The 21,879-nt window shown below is 38.9% G+C and overlaps 3 protein-coding genes across 6 annotated transcripts in view; 1 reads left to right on the top strand and 2 right to left on the bottom strand.

Moving 5' to 3' along the window:
* LOC115753678 overlaps window positions 1-21,879 on the top strand; it is a 65,261-nt gene that overhangs the window by 13,269 nt on the left and 30,113 nt on the right. The gene's annotated exons all lie outside the window — the stretch shown is intronic.
* LOC115753680 (disease resistance-like protein DSC2) lies at window positions 345-4,456 on the bottom strand. Of its 2 annotated transcripts, XR_007197247.1 has the most exons (5): window positions 4,173-4,456; window positions 3,562-3,620; window positions 1,601-2,184; window positions 919-1,063; window positions 345-580 (listed from the first exon to the last, which is right to left on the bottom strand). XR_007197247.1 is itself a non-coding variant. In XM_048273267.1 (3 exons), exons 1-3 carry the CDS (start codon window positions 4,296-4,298, stop codon window positions 1,956-1,958), a joined length of 414 nt encoding a protein of 137 aa, XP_048129224.1. In that variant the 5' UTR covers window positions 4,299-4,456; the 3' UTR covers window positions 1,614-1,955. The 2 variants fall into 2 exon arrangements, 1 of the variants encoding a protein (XP_048129224.1); XM_048273267.1 differs by lacking the exons at window positions 345-580; window positions 919-1,063 and having other exon boundaries at window positions 1,614-2,184.
* Window positions 4,983-8,057, bottom strand: LOC115753677 (disease resistance protein RUN1-like). Of its 3 annotated transcripts, XR_007197246.1 has the most exons (5): window positions 7,799-8,057; window positions 7,287-7,765; window positions 5,822-6,917; window positions 5,246-5,586; window positions 4,983-5,165 (listed from the first exon to the last, which is right to left on the bottom strand). XR_007197246.1 is itself a non-coding variant. In XM_048273247.1 (3 exons), exons 1-3 carry the CDS (start codon window positions 7,919-7,921, stop codon window positions 5,344-5,346), a joined length of 1,974 nt encoding a protein of 657 aa, XP_048129204.1. In that variant the 5' UTR covers window positions 7,922-8,057; the 3' UTR covers window positions 5,172-5,343. The 3 variants fall into 3 exon arrangements, 1 of the variants encoding a protein (XP_048129204.1); XR_007197245.1 differs by having other exon boundaries at window positions 4,985-5,165; window positions 7,287-8,057; XM_048273247.1 differs by lacking the exon at window positions 4,983-5,165 and having other exon boundaries at window positions 5,172-5,586; window positions 7,287-8,057.

Raw genomic sequence — 21,879 nt, 5'->3', positions numbered from 1 at the left:
GCTTACTGTGTTGTGAGTGCCTATCATGCTCATGAAGAAGACTATCTTGTAACACCATTTTCCACATGGAAGGTCCATGAACTGGTTTTGGCAGGCGCAACTAATACTACTGTGAATACTTAGCGCACACAATTTTTTCTCCACGTCCAGACAAAACCTTCTAGTGTTTCCACGTAAAAGAAGATTTGGGCGCTGATACGCAGATAAAATGCTGGAAAAAAAGGGCCCACGAAAAAGATTAATAAACAATCAGGTTTGCTTTGAGTTTCACCCCCAAAAACATTACATGATGCCCCAAATTGCACAACGAATCCCTCTGCCCTGCTCTAATGATTTCTCTTCTCTGGAAAAGAAGGGCAAAATATTCAACTGAAACTTCACATTGAGTTCAACAGATTTAACTATTTCATCAATAGGCAACGCCTTCCCTCACTAATATTCAAGTTTCTGTCTCTCAACAGATCAATGCACAGTTTACCACCCGAAGATTGCGAAAGGGAAGTTAGTTGACGTAAAATGTCATCTTCATTTTCCTTTATTCGGTCTTCATTTGTGCAGCTGCCCAATTAGCCACAGCTCCCTGCACAAAATGATTTCTGTAAGTTTCTCAAAGTCTAATTCCTCTCAGCAACATTAGAAACCAACCGGCAAAAAGGCCGGTCATTTGGGATATCTCCCTTAGCACTTCTTGTCAATCTTAAAACCTAAAGAGTCCTCTAGTATAGCTTGATGTGAATGGAAAGGCTTCTATTACAGATAATCTCCGAGGCATAACCATTTCTAGAAAGATGTAGGCCGTAATGGAGATCACACAAGATTCCATTTACATGATTTCGGACCCCAGTGAGACTTATCATATGTCCTACACACCAGTAATACTGAGATATTAGCCTTTGACTATAAGATGATTTATGATACCTCGGAGAAGCTAAATAGCTCCTCTCTCCTGTCACAGATGGAAGTTTTGCCGTGCGAACCCAAGTGAGATTGTCTTTCCTCATTTTATGACTTCTCCCTAACATTTGCAAACCCCAGAAGAAGCACACCTTTCCTGGAAAATAAACTGAACATAAGGTTATCAATACAGAGTGTCTGTTTGCTTCACAATTGCAACAATTGAGTTGATTATGCTGCAAAGTTCCAGGATGAGAACCATAGTTATATGACCTTTCAACACACCTTCCATCTAGTTTACAGCATAACGAAGTTATCTCCAATGCGAAGCGAGGTTATCAACTTCGAAATATGTGAAGCAGAAAATCGACTAGGATCTCTAATAATTTGTTACATATCAAATAACAACGATGCAATCGACATGCATACCTACACCTGGGAAACATAAAAGCAACGAGAAACCATCCAAAGAGAATATAGCTAAAAAAGTCAAATCAAACTAGGTAAAGAGAGCGAATATATGTACATAATTAGGAATCCTCTGGTTGTAAGGAGATATCATAATTTCACTACCTTGATCAGATTTTCAGTCATCAAATCGTGAAAATGTAATTAAAAAGTTCATGCGAAACTTCTCTGTTCATATCTGTGAAACAATTTGATTGCAAAAAGGGGAAAACATTAGTTATCAGATGAAATAAGTTACCTCGATTTGTTTAAAGTTTGAACAAAAGAGAACAATTTATGGTCTTGAATAAAGAAGCTTTCAATAGGAGTGCACTTATTGCTCTTCTCCCTCAGATTCATATTCAGATTCCTTGACTTCTCCCTTAGATTTCATATTGAGATTTGTCTTGTCCTCCCTCCAGTACAGATTCAAATCTGTTGTCTTCTCCCTCCAGTTCAGATTCAGATTCAACGTCTTCTTGCTCAGATTAAGATTCAGATTCGTTGTCTACTCCCGCAAATTCGACTGACTTCTCCGAGCAAAGCGAAGAAATTGCCTCCACCTTTAATTTCCTGCAACGATTTTTCACAACCTTTCGCAGTCCCATTGAGCTTCATAGATCAGGCAACTCCTGTAAAGATTCACAGGAATCAATCTCCAGTTCATACAATTGTTGCGGCAATTCGGCTTGAATTTCAACCAAATTTTCAGGTATGACAACATCTCGCAGTCTCATCAAGCTTGACAGATCAGGCAACTTCCGTAAAGATTTACAGAAAGTAATCTTCAATTTTTCCAAATACTGTGGTAGTTCGCCTTGAATCTCAACCAGATTACCACATCTACTTATGCAAAGATCTCGCAGTCGTATTGAGCTTGACAGATCAGGCAACTTCTGTAAAGATTCACAGGAATTAATCTCCAACTTTTCCATTAATTGTGGTAGCTCACCTTGAATCTCAACCAAATTATGACATCTCCTTATGCAAAGATCTCGAAGTCCTATGGAGCTTGATAGATCATGTAATTTCTGTAAAGATTCACACGAATTAATCTCCAACTTTTCCATTGATTGTGGTAGTTCGCCTTGAATTTGAACTAGATTACCACATCCTCTTATGCAAAGATCTCGCAGTCCTATCGAACTTGATAGATCAGGCAACTTCTGTAAAGATTTACAGTAATAAATCTTCAACTTTTCCAATGATAGTGGTAGCTCGCCATGAATATGAACCAGATTATCACATCCACTTACGCAAAGATCTCGCAGTCCTATCAAGCTTGACAGATCAGACAACTTCTGTAAAGATTCACAGGAATAAGTCTGCAACTTTTCCAATGATAGTGGTAGTTCGCCTTGAATCTCAACCAGATTATCACATCCACTTATCCAATGACCTCGTAGTCCTATCGAGCTTGACAGATCAGGCAACTTCTGCAAAGACTGACAAGAATTAATCTCCAACTTTTGCAATGATTGTGGTAGCTCACCTTGAATCTCAACTAGATTACCACATTCGTTTATGCAAAACTCTCGCAGCCCCATCGAGCTTGATAGATTAGGCAACTTCTGTAAAGACTGACAAGAATTAATCTCCAACTTTTCCAATGATTGTGGTAGCTCACCTTGAATCTCAACCAAATTACCACATTCTTTTATGCAAAACTCTCGCAGCCCCATCGAGCTTGATAGATCAGGCAACTTCTGTAAAGACTGACAAGAATTAATCTTCAATTTTTTCAATGATTGTGGTAGCTCGCCTTGAATCACCACCAGATCACGACATTCTCCTATGACAAAATCTCGCAGTACCATCGAGCTTGATAGGTTGGGCAACTTCTGTAAAGATTCACAGGAAGAAATCGTCAATACTATTAAAGATCGTGGTAGTTTACCTTGAATCTCAACTAGATGACCACACCTCTGCACATTAAGATCTGTAAGCTTGTTTAAATTGCCTAGATCAGGTAGCCTCTCCATCTGTTCAAGGCCCCACATCTGCAAATCTTGCAAGCTCTCCCACAAATTAGGCTGACTTATCCGAGCAGAGCCTAGAATTGCCTCCACCTTTAGTTTTGTGCAATCTTCGAAGATAACCTGATACAGTTCCTTCAAGCTCGACGGATCAGGCAATTTCTCTAAAGATTCACATGATTTAATCCACAATTCTTTCAAAGATTGTGGTAGTTCACCTTGAATCTCAACCAGACTACCACACTTTTCTAATGCAAGACGTCTTAGTTTGTTTGCATTACTTAGATCGGGTAGTATCTTCACCTGTCTAAGACCAAAAAGCCGCAAATGTTGCAGGTTCCTTCGAGCAAAACCAAGAATTGCCTCCCCATTTAATTTTTTGCAATGTCCTATTTCAAAACGTTCTAGTTCCTTCAAGCTCGACAGATCAGGCACCGTCTGTAAAGATCCGCATGAATGAATCTCCAAGCATTTCAAAGACTCTGGCAGTTCTCCTCGTATCTCAACCAGATTATCACACCTTCGTATTTGAAGACTTGTTAGTTCGTCAAAACTACTTAGATCAGGTAGGATATGCAGCTGTCCAAAGCCTTCAAGCCGCAAATCTTGTGGATTCTTCCAAGCAAATGCAAGAATTGCCTCCTCACTTAATTTATCGCAATTGTGCATATCAAGCCGTCCCTTACCCATGAAGCTTGATAGATCAGGCACCTTATGTAACGAACCACAGTCATAAATATGGAAATCATCCAAAAACCGTGGTAGTTCGCCTTGAATCTCAACCAGATTATTACAATTCTCTATTGCAATACGCCTTAGATTGTCTAACTTGCTTAGATCAGGGAGTATCTTCACCTGTCCAAGTCCACGAAGCTCCAATTCTTTTAGGTTCTCCAAACAACCAAGGGCTTCAATCTCTGAAATTGCAGAGGATTCAATCTTTAGAGACGACAGCTCCTTCAATTTCGATAGATCCTCCATCGAGTGAAGTGACTTGCAATTGTACAAATGTAAGGAGGATAAACCAGCGGGAAGCTTCGAGAGGCGACGCAGTTTAGAGCGCCGGAGGCGAAATGACTTGAGTTGAGGAGGGAGGCTAACGTCTGTTGGTGAGGTGGTCACATAATGAGAGTGCAGGCGCAGACCTTCCACGGGCCCATCAGATTCCCCTTCAGAAGCACGTTTGCTGAACGTCAGATCCAACTCCTTTAAATTAGTCAGGTGTGAGACTTCTGGAAACGCGTCCACGTTCAGCTTAGACAACTCTAATTCCACAAGACTTTTAGGAAGCCTCGACAGTGCGCATATATCCGCATTAATCAACCTCAAGATCCTCAAGTGGTTGCAATTGCCAATGTCCACATAGACTCTACAAGAATGTGCACAGAGGGCAACTACTTCTTCGAGATTCTCAATCGTCCAGAGGGCATCAGGTATTTTGCTTATGCGACAATACCACATCCTCAATTTTGCCAACTTTTTCAACTTTCTAATGGAATCGGGCAGTTCTTTGATCGCCGTGATGGATATATCCAACTCAATCGGCGACCGCAAATCTCCAATTGAATCCGGAAGCCTCTTCAGCAATTTGCACCCTCCTAGAGTTAAGCGTTCAAGGCTTGCAAGATTTCTACCCGGCTCATCAGGCGGTTCTTCGATCGCCGTGCCGGATATATCCAACTCAATCGGCGACCGCAAATCTCCGATTGAATTCGGAAGCCTCTTCAGCAATCTGCACCCTCCTAGATTTAAGCATTCAAGGCTTGCAAGATTTCTACCCAACTCGTCTGGCAGCCTTTGAAGATTCCGACAGTGGGACAGATTTAGAACTTTCAAATTCCTCATTACCTGTAAAAGAAAAATCATGCTGAGATTACTTTTGAATCTAATAATACAGAATATTAAGTGTTGTCTAGCATATGACATACCTTCATGTGGCTCCACCCCTTCCAATCATCCGTAATTTCACTCTTAGATAGATTAAGAATAACCACATCTTCCATGGAGAAATTTGTAATGTTAAGTATCAGGGGGATACCAGGCCATGAAATCCATCGTAATTTTGGGAGGAGATTTGAATGCTCACTAGTTGGAAGAACATTTGATGTCGATTCGCGCCAAAGAAGCCCTTTTCTGCATGAAAATTTTCCCTCGAACCGCGCACTTGAAGGAACCTTAGATCTGGTATGCATTCAAAGTCCTCATAGGTAAAATGATACTGCTTCTGACAGTCCAAGTCTAGACGAAGAGCTTCCGCTTCTTTTTTTCCCTGCCCAAAGGAAAAGTTAAAAAAAAAAGAAGAAGAAAAAGTTAAAGAGAAAGGCACTGTTTTAAGTGGTTGAGTTCAGTCCTATGATTCCTTTAATCTTAAAAGAGCAAAAATTTAAGTTGAGGAAGTCGTAATGGTGCTAGACAAAACAGAAAGTAATTGGCTTTTTTTTTTTTTTTTTGTATATAAAAGAAAAGTTCAGAAATACTGTGAATTTATATTGGGGCGATTTTACCTTATGTTTCCTCAGCAAATCCGATCCTACCTTAGGATCCCACACCCTACTTTGCTTCTCTACTTTGGTGCCACCTTTTTGACGAACCATTTCTCTTCCGAGGTCTACGAGTTGATCGTGCATCCATACTTCATTATCCTCACTAATCTTTATCAAAGACATGTTCCGCAAAACTTCCATGGCTACTTCTGGGAAAAAATCAGATTCACTCCAAAAATGAACCAGATTGTCTTTGTCATATCCAACGAAAAGACAAGCTATATCGAGGAACATATGTTGTTGCCGAAAATTTAATGCATCATAGCTTACTTTTAGCTTACTTTGAATTTTATCATGAGGAACACTTTCTAGCATCTTCAATGTGGCATCCCACATTTCCTTTTTAGTGCGACATAAAAGTGAACCTATGACCTCAAGAGCAAGCGGAAGACCCCCAGCAATATCTATCGCCCTGTTGGATTGGTCGATATACTCGTCTAAAGGGGAACATCTTCTGAAGGCATGTTTGCTGAAAAGTTGAAGAGATTGATCGGGATTCATGCCCGTAAGCTCATACTTATAGTCCACTTCCGGAACACAAAGAACATCTATCCTTCTGGTAGTAATAATAATTTTGCTCCCTTTGCCTAAGCAATCACGATTACACACAAGTGCATCAATATGATTCTCGTCTTCCACATCATCGAGAAGCAGGAGGACTCTTTTATTGGACAACCTATCTTTGATGATCTCAATCCCATCATCAGAGTTTCTTATATTTGTATCTTTCGTTTTGAGGATGTCGGAGATGAGCTGATTCTGCAAGAATTCAATGCCCTTGGTTTTTGACATTTCACGGATGTTGGAAAGAAAGCAATGGTCACTGAAATCTTTCGAAAGCTGATTATAGACGATTTTGGCCGTAGTCGTCTTTTCGATGCCACCCATCCCGTGGATTCCTACAATCCGTGTTTCACTTGTCCTAGCACCTATCATTTTCATGATTGCATGTACATGGTTGTCGACACTGACTAAGTAGTCTGATACTACAAGAGAAGCCTTTTTCAACTCATTGAAAACCTTCTGCGTGAATGCTTTCACGAACTCACCTTCTCGCCTAGTGCATGTTGGAGATCAAAAGGGCAATGAGTTAGAAAACTGAGTTGAAACAAACTATGGTCTGACAAGACCACAATGAAAACTACAGACCTATTCTAACCGTGTTCTTCAACGATTTTTTCCATTTTGAGGAATCAGCTGTGGAACTTAGGGTTAACGAATGACCTGAACTGACTTTAAATGTTGCTGGGAATGAAAGGGGACAAACTTGGGATTGCGCCATTATTTAGTGTGATTTTGCAGTACAACTTCAATTGCATACAATTCAATTTCCACAAGACTAACACAAATCCAGAAAAGAAACCAATTGAAATGCAGCGAGTTTAATGTTTAAAGGCACATGAGGTGGAATGCTAAAAGCAGTCACCTGTTGGGCATGCTTTGCAGGTCGCATCCATTTAGAAATGATACTTCTTTGAGAGCAGTCTTCCACTCACGCATAGTCTCTTCATCATATCGCTTCTTGTTTTCATATGAAAGAAAGGCATCCCCATAGCCCCCAGTTTGGTGCCTAACCTCTGCAGGTGCCACGTCGTAAAAAATGGGCATGATCTTTTGTCCCCCTGTTTTCTTACACTTGACCATTTCGGCTAACTCCTCGAGACACCAGGGACTAGAGGCATAATTTTTCGAGAAGATAGGTATTAAGATCTGCGACTGCTTAATTGCTTGGAGAAGTTGTGGTGCAAACTCTCCCCCAATCCGGAGACTTTTGTCGTCCTTAAATGTGCAGATTCCCGCCTCTGTAAGTCTAGTGTAAAGGTGGTCAGTAAAAGTTTCTCGAGTATCCTTTCCATTGAAGCTCAAGAATACTTCATGGTCATATTGTGACGAAGTATCTATTTCAGGTACTTCTGTTGGAGTGTGAGTGCCAGAATCGCCTCTTGCTGTTCCATCATTTGCAGCTGCATTGATCTCCCTTGATCTTCTATACAAGAAGTAAAGGAACAGCAAAGCAGCAAAAGCAGGGGCAGCAAGAGATGAAAAAAGTTGGGAAACCATGATCACAAGGGTGAGTACGAGAATCACAAATGGAGATCTCTGTGGGTCGTAAAACGCAGAAGACAGGATTGGCTCAGTATGCAGAGGGTCGAGGGCCAGTTTTGCTAGAATTGGTCAATGATCCAGTACAGCCTGTCAAAGTCAAAGTTTAACACCAAAAGGGCTCCCTCGCAACCCGATCAATGCTTCTCCTTTATCTTCACCGTCATAACACAATTGCGATGAAAAAAAAAAAAAAACAATTGCGTGCTGGCAAATTATTTACGATACCGGTAATAAGAGCTGGTAATTAACCGCTCAATTGGGATGTTGGTGAATTCAGTACGAAATTGCAAGGTAATTGGACGGTGACAAAATCAACAATGCACCGTACGACCTTCCATTGTTTCCCATTGTACAACTAAACAGTAGTGTGGTTTTGTGTGTTTCAGCATCTAATGCATTATATAAGGTTCAACGGCAATTTCATTGGATGCTTCCTATATAACTTTTTACTCAATAATTCAATCGCGGTGGGTAGGCACATGCCAACTTTGTCAGCCATCTTCACATGGAATGATTCTTAAAAATGCAATTAATCTATCCGGCCAGGAATGGACACGTAAATCCACTTTCTTATAATTAATCTATCAAAATTAGGTCATGCACATGCCCACATTGTCAGGCATCTCAGAAATAAAGATGCACACATGAAATGATCTTTAAAAAAATGATAGCACTAGGCTCCAAACTCATGTGGACTACGGTTAGCAAAAAAAACTACACCATTTCCCTAGACAATTTTCACATTTCAGTAGAAAAGTTAGTATTGGTATTACCAACTTTTCACGTGCTGTGATGCATTAGTTGGTCTCCAAGACCGATCAAGCTCGGCCGCTTCAATAAAAGGGCGACTCTTCTCACATCTCGAGAACGGAAATTACCCCTTTCTAAGGTTGGTTTTGGAGATTCGGCCCTTCACTCTCCTTTCTCATTTGAGAGGAAAAATTAGAATTAGAATCTGCACTATTTGAATTCTTGCCAAGGTTTTCAAATTACCAGAAAATCAATGTACTTAATAGGTACTTCAGCTGTGCTTTCTAGCAAGTGGAAGTATTAAGGTGACAGATTGTTATTGGTGTTAGTGCTAGCGTTATCACCTAGAGGGGAGTTGAATAGGTAATTTCAAGAAATAATAGGAATCAATGCGGACTATAAACAAACACGCTCAAAGCTTCGTTTAAACGATACTAGCTAATAAGATCTGAGATACCCTCACATGCAACGGCATGCACAATTCTACTATCACAATATATAAATAGAGAGATTAAGGGATAGAGAATCTGCATAGAGAGTTAATAGTGGTTCAGCTTTGTTTAAGCCTACGTCCACTTCTTCACGTTGGTAGCCAATCGGCTACATTCCACTAGTGAATAGCTCAAAGATTACAACTCAGTGAATGCATTTCCCGTCTAAAACTCTTACACTCAAATGTTCTCCTTTAAGTATTATAGTTTTTGTATCAAAGGTATGTAAAGACCGTGAAGCTCTCTTGATCTTGGAATTTAGAATTTTTCTCTTTTATCTTCTTCGCTCTTCAACCTTGAGGTCTCCTGTTATACTTCTCCATCTACAACTTCCTGTTGCAAGATCTCCAGAAAATCACTCTTCACACTTCCCATTTGAACGAGATTGTATACAAAGGATTTTGTAACCATTGAGATTGACAAAGGAAAGAATACCACGTTAGATAAAATCGCTCATATAATTATGATCTTAGGTTCCATATATAGAGTTTTTCATTAGGTGAGTCATCATCATCTCCCTTAATCCACGTTCTTGTTTGATCTTCATGATTGGTAATATTTAAGAACGAATCCAGCTTAATTTGCTACCCGTTGTGATGATATAATATATCAATAAAATCATCTTGAATATATCTATTAATAATCTGGTCGTTTGCACGTGAAATACCCTCTCAAAGTTTGAGCTTTATTCCAATGCTCGAGCTCTCTGCTCAACGTATAACGTCTGAGCTACCCGTTCAACGTCCGAGCTCCATACAGCGTTTGAGCCCCTCAGAACATCATCCGAGCCTTTGTTAACAGATTCAATCCCTTGTACCTATTCTTTAATACAATGTATGTTAGAACAATCTGCAAAACAGTATTTAATTGTATTAACTCAGATATTAGAGACCATGGATTGTTTTTTATTATTAATTTTTTGAATTTTAATAATCTTGTCTTTGTGGAGTTTCTTCACACCATAAATATCTCATCCAGTGGACGCATCACGATGAATGCCCACTAGCTTGCTCGTTCGTCCTTGCCTGTACGTAACTGATATAAGAAAAATGATTATGTAACAGTTTTTAATCTGTTGTGAGATTAGCAATCTGTTTTGGATAACAAAGAATCAAATAAAAAAATAATTAGAAATTATTGCGGGATTCACTCTTTCAAGAATTTGTGGTTTGAAAAAACATGATTTGGAATGTAAAGATTTAACGTGGAGTTACGAAGAGCTTGAATTAAGATCAAACCGTGCTGCTTTTTCAGCTTGATTTATGGGGTCCTGCTTCAATGGACAAAAACCCACGGCACACTTTGTAGGTTATTAAACTTAGAAGCCAGAATTGGCTAAGCATAAAATAAGGTTCATCAGTGAAATAATATGGTCGGATTCTTCCAAGTTCAACGTGGACTTATGAAGAACTTGAACTAAGATCAACATCGTTAGGCATTTCTTTCAAACGATTGTTCCCATATTACGATTAAAAAAAGGAAAAAAGACTTAGATTTTGGGGGTTTCTCTTTTCCATGTACTTAACTAGCACGGTGGTAGATTCACTTAGTTATCAATTACGTAAAGCCACTTTTTTCAACTTGTTTTCCAGCGCACAAAAACAATAGAAAATGGTTCCCTTTTTTGAAAAATAAGAAATTGAATTCCTAAAAATATTTTCGGGGACGACAATTTTCCGGTAAAATAAATTAATTTCACTACTGTGCCACACACTCTGATTGTGTGTAAGCCCCCATGATTTTTCTTATGCTCTTATCCATTTTCGGCCGAGGATGACATATATGAAATTTTTTTATTAATTTATTTGATCTCTACTGTTGGTTCTACGGAAATGTTAAATTCACTAATTCATCAAAAATGGCGATAAATTCTTGAAAATGTGCTGGCAACTTATTTACGATACTGGTAATTACCACTCGATGTTTGGTGAATTCTTGATAGTGCTGGTACTTAACAAAGTGGTAAAATTTTTTAAAAGTTTTTTCTTTTTCTTTTTTTTGAAGGCAAATTCAACTCTTCTTGGATCTCGAGACCATACATCATCCCTAGGAGTTTTAATTCTTAAGGGAAGAGCGTCAATGCATTCACCTTCGTCGTTGGACAGTGCAGAGTTTTCTTTGAATGGGGTAGGTGGGTCTGACATCTTCCACGTTTCTAAATTCCGTTCCGGAAAAACGGAGTTTCGTGACTTGCGAAAAGCACGGCCCCATCATTTTCTTGACTCTCAAGAACATGCTGTTTCTACACCGCGAGTGGCCCTGGACGCCGTCACTGGAGGACATTACCGTTTTCTTTTTCCTCCTCGGAAGGAAAAACCTGTACAGTCTAAAGCCTCGCTCAGCAACAGCAGGGCCTTCAGGGTCGAGAACCCCGTCGGCTCGTGATTCCATCGCGCCAAAGCCATGCATGCTGCCTCGAGAGATTGCAGACTCCACCGCATTTCGGGCCTCCTATTCATTTCAGCTCAGCTGGATTCATCTCTCCGAATGACTACAAGTTGTGGAATGAGCTCAGACTGGAAGACTATCAGTTCTTCAGTCCTGCTGAGGAATATGTTTGCATATCTTTTGAAACAAGGATATCGCAAGTGCCACTACTTTCGTAAAGTTGTCACTTGATTGCCATAACTTCTTAATTTCCAATCAGTTGAATATCTTAGCTTTTGTTGCGATGCTAACTTGACTATTTATTACTTTTCTCACGATCATTTAAATGTTATAGTCAATTAACTAAGTGCCATAACTTTTTGAAGGTTCTATTACTCAAGTGATCAATCAAAAGTTATGACATTCACGTGAACGTTTCTTATAAATCACGATACCCAAGTGATCAGAAAAAAAATTACAACATGCAAGTAAAGGCCGAAAGAAAATCATGGGATATAATGTAATTGCCCTGTCTGCCTCTGGTCCATCCATATTAGTTCTCTCAGGCCCATTTGATGACTTTTCCCCAGTTATGTAGGTCCCATTTTTTTTTTGGTCGAAAAAAAAAAGGAGGCCTTTTTGGTAATTTTGGAAAGCCGGGAGTAAAAGTCCATTCAAGAAAATTTATCCTCCTTTTTTCTTTTTATTTGCTGAATTCTCTTTTCTCAGAGGTGAAAAAAGGAGGCCTTTTTTTTTTTTTTTTAGCATTTATATTACTATATTGCCTCGTCAAGATTGAGGATCCTCGTCTCTAGTTTGAGATGGTTTGGAAAAATGCCCGTAGTCTAGTTGTCACACTTTAGCGAGATTTCTAGTTATCACACTTTAGGGAGATTTCTAGTTAATAAGAACTTATTGTTTTTAAAAAATAATTGACACTTAAGTGATCGTTTTGAAAGTTTTGGCACTAAAATGAGTGCCGTACACAAGTCTTATCACTTGTAGTGTACTTTAGCCCCTAAACAGTAGTGTGGTTGTGTGTTTCAGCATCTAATGCATTATATAAGGTTGATCGGCAATTTCATTGGATGCTTCCGATATAACTTTTTACTCAATAATTCAATGGCGGTGGGTAGGCACATGCCAACTTTGTCAAACATTTTCACATCGAATGATGTTCTGAAAAATGCAATTAATCTATCCGAAGAGGAATGGACATGAAAATCAACTTCCTGTATAATTAATCTATCAAAATTAGGTCTTGCACGTGCCGGCATTGTCAGGCATCTCAGAAATAAAGATGTACACATGAAACGATCATTACAAAGTAGTAGCATTAGGCTCCAAACTCATATGGACTACGGTTAGAAAAAAATTACTACACTTCCCTAAACAATTTTCACACTGCACCAGCTTTCAGTAGAAAAGTTAGTATAGCATTCAGTAGAAAATTCGTATTGGTATTGTGACATCCTGAATTCCGACTCACTTTCGAAGCTTTGAATAAATGAAAGGTCTCATTGATGTATTTCAGTATAATCTCACTCGGAGTTGATCCCTCTCGAGCAGACTAACCAAATGGGAATGGCTAGCTAGGAAAATCAAGTACGTGGACCTAAGAACTTGATCCTGGATTGACTCTTTGGCCATGAAAATTGTCGAGGGAATATTCTGGACTAATACAGATCGATCCTAGAATGATTAAGGAACAATTTGGATAATACCCTACGCTTGGATCACGGGTGATTCCGTTTGACCTCGTATGGGTTCCAAACGTCCCTAAATTATTTTCGAACGATCACGACCATCGGGACTAGTGATTGACCCTCACAATTGAATGACAACCAAGGCCGCCATGGCTCGAGTAATTCTTAAACGTGATTTTTAATCACGGGTTGATACGCGTAACTCCTAAAAGCCGCCCGTTAGTTTGAGATACGCTGAAAATTCTATCGATCGAGATTGATCGCGGATCGAGCTTCGTAATTTGACGTCAGACCTTTAGGGGTTTTAATAAATAAAAATTTTGGACGTTTCCTCATCCTATGTGCAATTCCTTCGCAGTTTACCCCAAAGAGGTTCAGGAAAAGTAGATTTGGACTGGATATGGGAAAGGACCCATTTGCCCTCGAAAAATACCCCATTTTTCACTTGGACCGAAGGGTATTTTGGTCATTTTTCCCTTTGGCCGAGTTTGACTAGTCAATGTGGGGAGAAAATTATTTGTCCCTCTTGACTTTGTGGACATAATTAATTATTCTTAACTTATATTAATTATTATTTAGCCTTCTTCTTCATTTTTTTCAAGAACCCACTCTCTCTCTAGCTCACTTTCTCTCTCTTGCTCACTCCCTCTCTTGGCCGAACCACCATTGTTGTCTCTCTCTCTCTCTCACCGAAAATTTTTCTAAGCTTCCGCCGGTGTCGCCTTGAACCGCCGGAGCTCTATTCTCTACCGTGAACCGCCTAGAATCACCGGAGTAGCTTGAGCTTTGGCCGACCAAGAGGAGTCGCCGGAGCCGCCGGATTGGAATCAATTTTTTTCTCGGTTTCTCGCTAGAAAACTTGCTAAAATAGTGGTAAGTTGGTCCCTAACCTTATATTAGGTATCTAGGATGCTAATGGACTTAAGATTTGGTAGATTTGGGTGAAAAATTGGTTGTTTTTGGCCATTTTTATGCCTTGGCCGAGAATGAATATTTGGAGGAGAGAGAAAGCTTGTTCTTGCATGAATAGTAAAGTCAAGAAGATAATAGTGGTCAAAGTTTAACTATGGTTACTTTATGCCCTAACTAGAGTTACTTTATGCTATTGTTTAACCATGGTTAGGTTAATATTTGACTCTAGTTAATTTTTGAACCATGGTTAGTTAATATATTAACTAGGGTTACTTTTATGTGACATAAAGTCGTTATGCCACGGTGCTAATTAAATGTGACATTATTATAGTATAGTACTATAGTTGTGAATTAGTTATGTGTTAGAAAATTATTATTGTTCGCCCGTGATGAATTTCTACGTTAGTATAATTTTAGTGGCGCGTGATTTATAAATTGTTACGTTAGCATAATATGGACGCATTGCGTGGATTGGATATTATGGTAGTATTAATTGATCGGGTAGTCTGAATTACTATTTGGATTAGTGTGGATTAATCGGGTGATCCCGAATTATTAATTCTCTAACGTGAGTGAATCACGTGGTCCCGAACTATTCTAAGAAAATGATAAGGTCGTATTCAATCAAGTCGTCCGAGGCCAAAGTGAGCCGTATTCGTCCGATTGTCCGAGACCGAGGAAATGTGAGGGTCGTATTCAATCAAGTCGTCTGAGGCCAAAGTGAGCCGTATTCGTCTGATTGTCCGAGACCGAGAAAGTAAGAAAGTCGTGTTCAATTAAGTCGTCCGAGACCAAAGTGAGTCGTGTTCGACTAATTGTCCGAGACTTGATCCGGTCATGTTCCTATGTGTCCGAGACCGAGATCCGTGGGTCGTATTCCTATGTGTCCGAGACCCTGGTATATATATAGAGCCGTGTTCCATAAAGGTCCGAGGCTCAATGTTATGAACTTATTTGATGGCGGTGGAGTAACGTGGAATATTTCTGGAGTAACGTGGAATATTCTGGTGTAACGTGGAATATTTCCGGAGTAACGTGGAATATTCTGGAGCAACGTGAAATACTTTCGGAGTAACGTGGAATATTTTCGGAGTGCCGTGGAATATTTTCGGGGTAACGTGGAAATTTTTGGAGTAAGGTGGACATTTATATTATGGCCTGGTGTGCTAAAAACGGGCCCTGGGAGCACGTAGAATATTTTATTGTTAGACTGAGGCGTGGAACGCCGAAACGGGAGTAATGTAGAATATTGGAGAAGGTGTGAGAATTTTCGGAGAAAGAACGGAATTTTCTGGAATTAAATTGTGGAATTTTTGGGAAGAAAGAAGAATTATTGGAAATTGTTCACTGAAAAATGTGTCTGGAGGCACTAGAGCCCTAATCTAGGATTATGGGCTAGCTTACTGAGATTTTATCTCACCCCGTCGTGGGTTCGTTGTTTTTCAGACCACCCGCCTCAGCCATGAGTGTTCCGCCCGGGAGATTCGGTATTCCCTGATGTCATGGTGCCGGGAGAAGATGGGGAGGTTGTAGAGCCATCGGATGCGGAATAGCCACCTGAGCTTGACGAGGATGAGCTGGAGGCGAGAGATGATATAGTACCGGATAGCGAGAACGAGGCCTAGGGTAGTTGGCCTCTTGACTTTTGCTGGCTGTTTTATTTGGGATGTATAGTAGGCTTCGACCACGTAATCTTTTTATTTTAGTGGTCATAGGCTTGTACAGTGGCCTCCGAAGCCGTAGATTTGGAAAATTGTATAGAACACGTGGATATGTATATAAGTTTGTTTTTACCGTCCCAAGTCATCGTGATGTTAATTGTTTCTGTACGGGGATTTGTTTTTGCTTCCGCATGAATGATGTTGGCCTTTGGATCCTGGAGAACTGTACATAAGTGTGGCCAGGTGGGATGTCGATGAGCTCGCGGGGTTCGGGTCGTGACAGGTATTACCAACGTTTCACGTGTTGTGATGCATTAGATGGTCTCCAAGACCGATCAAGCTTGGCCGCTTCAATAAAAGGTCTACTCTTCTCACATCTCGAGAACGAAAATTACCCCTTTCTAATGTTGGTTTTGGAGATTTGGCCCTTCTCTCCTTTTCAATTGATAGGAAAAATTAGAATTAGAATCTGCACTACGGTGATTGTTTGAATTCTTGCCCAGGGTTTTCAAATTACCGGAAAATCAATGTACTTTATAGGTACTTCAGCTATGCTTTCTAGCATGTGTCAGTATTAAGGTGACAGAGTGTTATTGTTGTTAGTGCTTACGTTATCACTTAAAAGGGGCGAATAGGTGATTTCAAGGAATAATAGAAATCAATGTGGAATATAAACAAATATACTCAGAGCTTTGTTCAAGCGTACGCCCACTTCTTCATGCTGGCAGTTAATTGACAGGATTCTACTAATAAATAGCTCAGAGGTTGTAACTCAGTGAATATACTTACCGTCTAACGCTCTTACACTCGAATTTTCTTCACTAAGTATTACAGTGTTTAGATCAAAGATATGTAAAGAATGTGAAGCTCTCTTGATATTGAAATTTACAATTTTGCTCTCTTATCTTCTTCGCTCTTCTACCTTGAGGTCTCCTTTATACTTCTCCTTCTCCAACTTCCCGTTGCAAAATCTCTAGAGAATCATTCTTCAAACTCCCCGTTTGAACGAGATTGTATATAAAGAATCTCGTAACTGTTGAGGTTGACAAATGGAAGAATTCCCTATTAGATCAAATTGCCTATACAATTATGATCTCGGCTTTCCATAGATATAGTTTTCTATTAGGTGAGTCATCCTCATCTTCCTTTATCCACATCCTTCATTAATCTTCATGATTAATAATCTTCAAAAATAAATCCAGCTTGATTTGTTAGCTGTTAGAATATCTTTATTGGAGATTGCCTTTCTAAAGACAAGATAACTTTCATAAATGAAGGTATCTACTTATGAAAATCAAAGATTTAGTTGTATAGACGAATGAATCAGAGGGGTTTATGTTCAACACTCAACGGCTACTATATCTTCTAAATACAGTCTGGTTCAATCAAGATTAGTGGCGTCCAATCAAAGGTTGAAGAGTGATTCTTTGAAGACTAGTTCAACGGCTAGTTTGAAGGTGAAGGAGTATGAAGAGGATCAATAGTGTTGTCACGAGTGTGCGATCATAATCAACAATTCCAAAGTTCAAAGAGCACTTCAGATTCTAGGCACTTGTCTTTGTGAGAAATTTGTTACAATCATTGGAGGCTTTGTAAGCGTATTTGAGAGAAGATAGTATGATCTGTCAAGGAAAGCATCATCACTTATTGTAAGCTCTCATTGATTCATCTAGTAGAATCCAGCCTCTTAGCTACTAGCATGGGAAGTGAACGTATGCTTGATCTAAGCCGAACAACTACAATCATTATGTGCAGTCTATTCTATGTTTATGATTCTAATTCAGCATTTTAGTTGACTTGAATATTTTAGTTCCACAATTTCTTGTCAAATTTGTTTAAAATCACATATTCAATCCCTCTAGTTTTTATTGCTAATTACAATATTGTTTAGGCAAGGTGAGTTGAAGGATCAAACGAGGGAGCTTAAAACCTTTTTCTGTGGAGAAATTGATGAGCTAAAGGATTCGATGGCATTCGGATTTCAGAACTTCAAGAATGAAATGATAGCCAATGCCAGTTTAGCTTCATTGGAGATGGATTATTTAGGGAAGAAAATTGACAAGCTGGCAACTACTGTAGATCAAAGGATGGATAAGGTCTCTCGTTATGCCTTGGTCCAACTTCCAAAAGATTTCCAACCCTCAACATCTACTCAAGCTCCATCGACATCTACTCTAGTTCCAATTTCTCCGAAATAGAAATCATTTTATTAACTTATTTTATCAAACTTGAAATTATTTTTTGAGCTGGATGTTTTTGAGTTATCTGCTAGTGTTTTGATTGCTTTTGAACAATTATTATTCTCTATGTTTTGGAATAACTTTGACTCGTTAGAGCTGCTTATTTGATAGTTGTTTTTGTGCTGATGACAACAAAGGGGGAAAGATATTATACTTGCTAACTTTGTGTCTGCTGAATGATAATGATACAGGTTCTAAAGCAGAGGACGAAATTGAAACTCGTTCAATTCTGAGAACAAATTCAAATTCTGAGTTTGTTGTTACATGACTCATAATTTCTCTTGCTTACACATTAACTTATATATCATTAAGAAGGAAGTTAACATTGTTACTCACAAATTTTTTTTTTCCTTTTCAAATTGATATATTTGTGTGGATAGTTTTGTCATCATCAAAAAGGGTAAGTTTGTTGAGAAAAACTTCTGTTTAATTTTGAAGTTGACAAAACAATCTATATTCTTTAATATCTGAGTTAATGCAATGTAATACTTGTTTTACTAATTGATCTTTGTACATTCAGAAGCTAAGGAATGGTTATACATGAATTAATCTTGTAAGTGAAGCTCAAACGCTGTTTGAAGAGCTCAGAAGTTGTCACATAGCTCGGGCTGAGGGAGTATTTCAAACGTAGCAATCAGATTATTATAAGATATATTCAAGACGTTATGTATTAGATATTACATTATCACAATGGCCAGGAAATGAGATTGGATTCGTTCTTGAAGACTATTAATCATGAATATTATTGGGTATCTATCAAGGACGTGGGTTAAGGAAGAAAAAGATTAGTTAACAAATAACTAATTCTATCTTTGGCAAATCCGATAAGGTTTACTCTATGATCATCTAAGAGAGAGCCCAAGTCCAAGTTCGTTAACATATGCAGTTGGACCCACCTTCACTCAAAAGTTTAAACCAATGAGTTATGAGCGAACTTAGATACACCACACCACTTATTTGATGTGAGATTTTCTCTAACACAACTCAATTGCACCCTAATAGTCTCCCCTTCAAATGTGAACTTTAGTGTTAGGTTTACTTTTCCTTAATTCAAGTATCATTCCGCATAAACTTATCTAAATTTGAATATCTAAGTCATTGCAATGCCCCCGTAACTAGCACAACAATCAACTAACATTAATTGCTGACTTGGGATTGCATCACCTATGGTCATTTTGCGTCACCAGAATAGCTGTCCATGGTCTCTTTTTGTCGAACTAACTATGATGACAATTTTCACCCTAAACAAGTGTCAATCACGAGATTTCTTTATTGAGACATTCACGAAATAGAGGAACATATTGGGCCCCACTAGAGCCGTCAATATGGGTCAATGACCTATTTTTGACCCATATTTTATACAAATGGGCTGTATATGGGTTCTAAGTTGTTAAAGGGCTAAATAAAAATAGGTCAAAAAAATTAATTCGAATCAGGTGGGTCAAAAATAGGTCGCATACTTAAACCCATTTTTGACCTATATTGGACCCATTTTCGACCCATGAGGCCAGCCCTCACGAGTTGCAAATGGGCCAAAGGCCACAAAGGCTTGGTTATTATTATTTTTTTAAATTTTCTATTTTTATAAGTGAATGAAAGAAATCAAAAAAGAAGAATATAATTTAAAATATAAAAATTATTGGCGGACCGTCTGCCACCCACCTCCGCCTCGACCGCCGCCCACCGCCGCCTCGACCGCCTCCCGTCGCCGTTGGCCCTCGCCGCCTGTCGCCCTCCGCCACTAGCCCTCGCCACCGACCACCGCCATACCACCACCGGTTGCCACCGATCGCCTTCACTGAAGAAAATGAAAGAAGGGATAAATAAAAAATACTTTTTAAAAAATTTTAAAAATATTTTTGAATAAAAATATTAAAAAAAATAAAAAAATCCAAAAAAATAGAAAAATTAAAAAAAATAGAAAAATAGGAAAATTTTCACTTGATTTTTTATTGCATGAAAGTATTTTAGTAATATCATTTTTATTATATTTACTACTTTTTTTGCTTTGTTTAATTGACGTGAAGTTTTTATCCGATAACATATAAATGTGAACGACTTAAAATAGGTTAAATAAGTAATATAGATTTTCTTATAATATTAGTGTGATTTGGTAATATGGATCAAAATAGGTCGAGTCGGGTCGGGTTGGTTGTGAGTCAATTGCGGGTTGGGTCGGGTATAGATCATTGAATATGGGTCAAAACGGATTAAACATGTTAATATGGGTCAGACCCACCAATCGACTATGTACTACGATACCATTTGAGAATTTATGGAATCACTGCCAACTGTTCTAAAAGTTTAAGTTGTTAGATGAATGTGTGATATAACATTTTGGTTATTCCATCAAGAATTTATAATTTACGAATATTATGTGAGGTCACAACGAGAAGGTTTCAAGCTCGAAATTCTGGCGATCGGTGGAATGGCAGAGATGAGAGCTAGCGCTCAAGGGGTAGCCTCGAATCTCAAGGAGTGAAAGTGCAAGTCTTCGGGTTCACACTTCAATGTGCACAATGCACATTTTTTCTCCCCCTGAATGCCTTTTGAGTTTGATAAAACTGCAATTTCATAAAAGCAATACTCTCTCGGATTCGGAAAAGGCCACTCTCCTTCATCTGGAATTTCCTAAACAACGTTCACACTGCACTGCCTTTGAGGAAGGAAAAAAAAAAAACCAATAAAAATAGCAGCATTTCAAGTGCTGTGATGGTCTCCAAGACCAGCCAAGCTCATCTGCTTCGATGAAAGATTGTCTCTTCTCAGATCTCAAGAACGAAAGAATTGCCCATTTCTAAGGTTGGTTCTGGAGATTTGGCCCTCCACTCTCCTTTTTGAGTTCATATTCAATTACTGATATACACCCTTCAACTTGATGGGCAAAACCAAAATAAGAATCCTGCGCTTTGATGGTTGTTTGAATTCTTGCTCAAGGTTTTCATATTACCAGAACATCAACGTACTTAATTAGTAGGGAGAAGGATGTTGTTATTATGTAGCACGCTATTAAAGCAATTAACTACTAACTATGTGACAAATAGTACTTAGTTGTCAAGCAATTTATCCAACTTGTAGGTGTCTTCTCATATACGAATAAAGTCCACCCTTTTTTTCGTATCATTTTGTCTGCATTGCTACTCTTGATTTATTGGTTTACTCATGTTATTTGACACCCTTTTTCGGAAAAAAAATTTCCTACCGAAAATTTTTGAAGCGTTTGTTTTGATGCGAACATTAGGGTTTCTCACAAAGTGCTCGAAGGGATTTTTCAAGGATGGAGTGAAATTGCATAAAGCTGCATTTGACATCCGAATATAAGTTTTCTGTCAAAGCAGGTAAGAAAAATACTCCGTCTCCCCTTCTCGCTCTCGCGACCTTGTTCCACGGCAAATTTTACTTTCATTTTATTCCCGAAATAGTTTGCTCATCCAGGTCCCGCCACCTACTACAAAAAGTGAAAATCAACTCCGAAACATAGAACCCAGTGGACGGGATCCTTACTTGGGCTTGACCTTCGTCAATGTTATCCCAACGATCAAATTAATAAAAGATCATGTTTTTGTCGGGTTGAATCATGTTTTGCATTTATTAGTTTCGAAAGTAACCAGCCATGGTGTATTTATGTTGTTTCACTGCCCTTAAGATTTAACCCTTGATTAGTGTCTACAGATTTCCCATCACAAAGCGTTGTAGTTAGACACACTCAATGCTTTGTTGTTGATTTTTGTTCGGGTTCGGTTCATACTCCCCATCAACAGAAAAGCACGTGGGTCCCATAATTTT

This window comes from Rhodamnia argentea, chromosome 1, assembly GCF_020921035.1.
Source record: "Rhodamnia argentea isolate NSW1041297 chromosome 1, ASM2092103v1, whole genome shotgun sequence".
NCBI classification, from domain to species: Eukaryota; Viridiplantae; Streptophyta; class Magnoliopsida; order Myrtales; family Myrtaceae; genus Rhodamnia; species Rhodamnia argentea.
This window is presented reverse-complemented; position numbering and strand designations above follow the sequence as displayed.

Coding starts and splice junctions, on each gene's coding strand:
- LOC115753677 (XM_048273247.1), bottom strand. CDS start 7,921: ATGGTTTCCCAACTTTTTTCATCTCTTGCTGCCCCTGCTTTTGCTGCT. Junction 6,918..7,286: donor CTGCAAAGCATGCCCAACAG/GTGACTGCTTTT, acceptor AACATGCACTAG/GCGAGAAGGTGAGTTCGTGA. Junction 5,587..5,821: donor ATTTGCTGAGGAAACATAAG/GTAAAATCGCCC, acceptor TCCTTTGGGCAG/GGAAAAAAAGAAGCGGAAGC.
- LOC115753680 (XM_048273267.1), bottom strand. CDS start 4,298: ATGGAGGATCTATCGAAATTGAAGGAGCTGTCGTCTCTAAAGATTGAA. Junction 3,621..4,172: donor AGCTTCGTGGACTTGGACAG/GTGAAGATACTC, acceptor GGTCTTAGACAG/GTGAAGATACTACCCGATCT. Junction 2,185..3,561: donor AGACGTCTTGCATTAGAAAA/GTGTGGTAGTCT, acceptor TTGCATAAGTAG/ATGTGGTAATCTGGTTGAGA.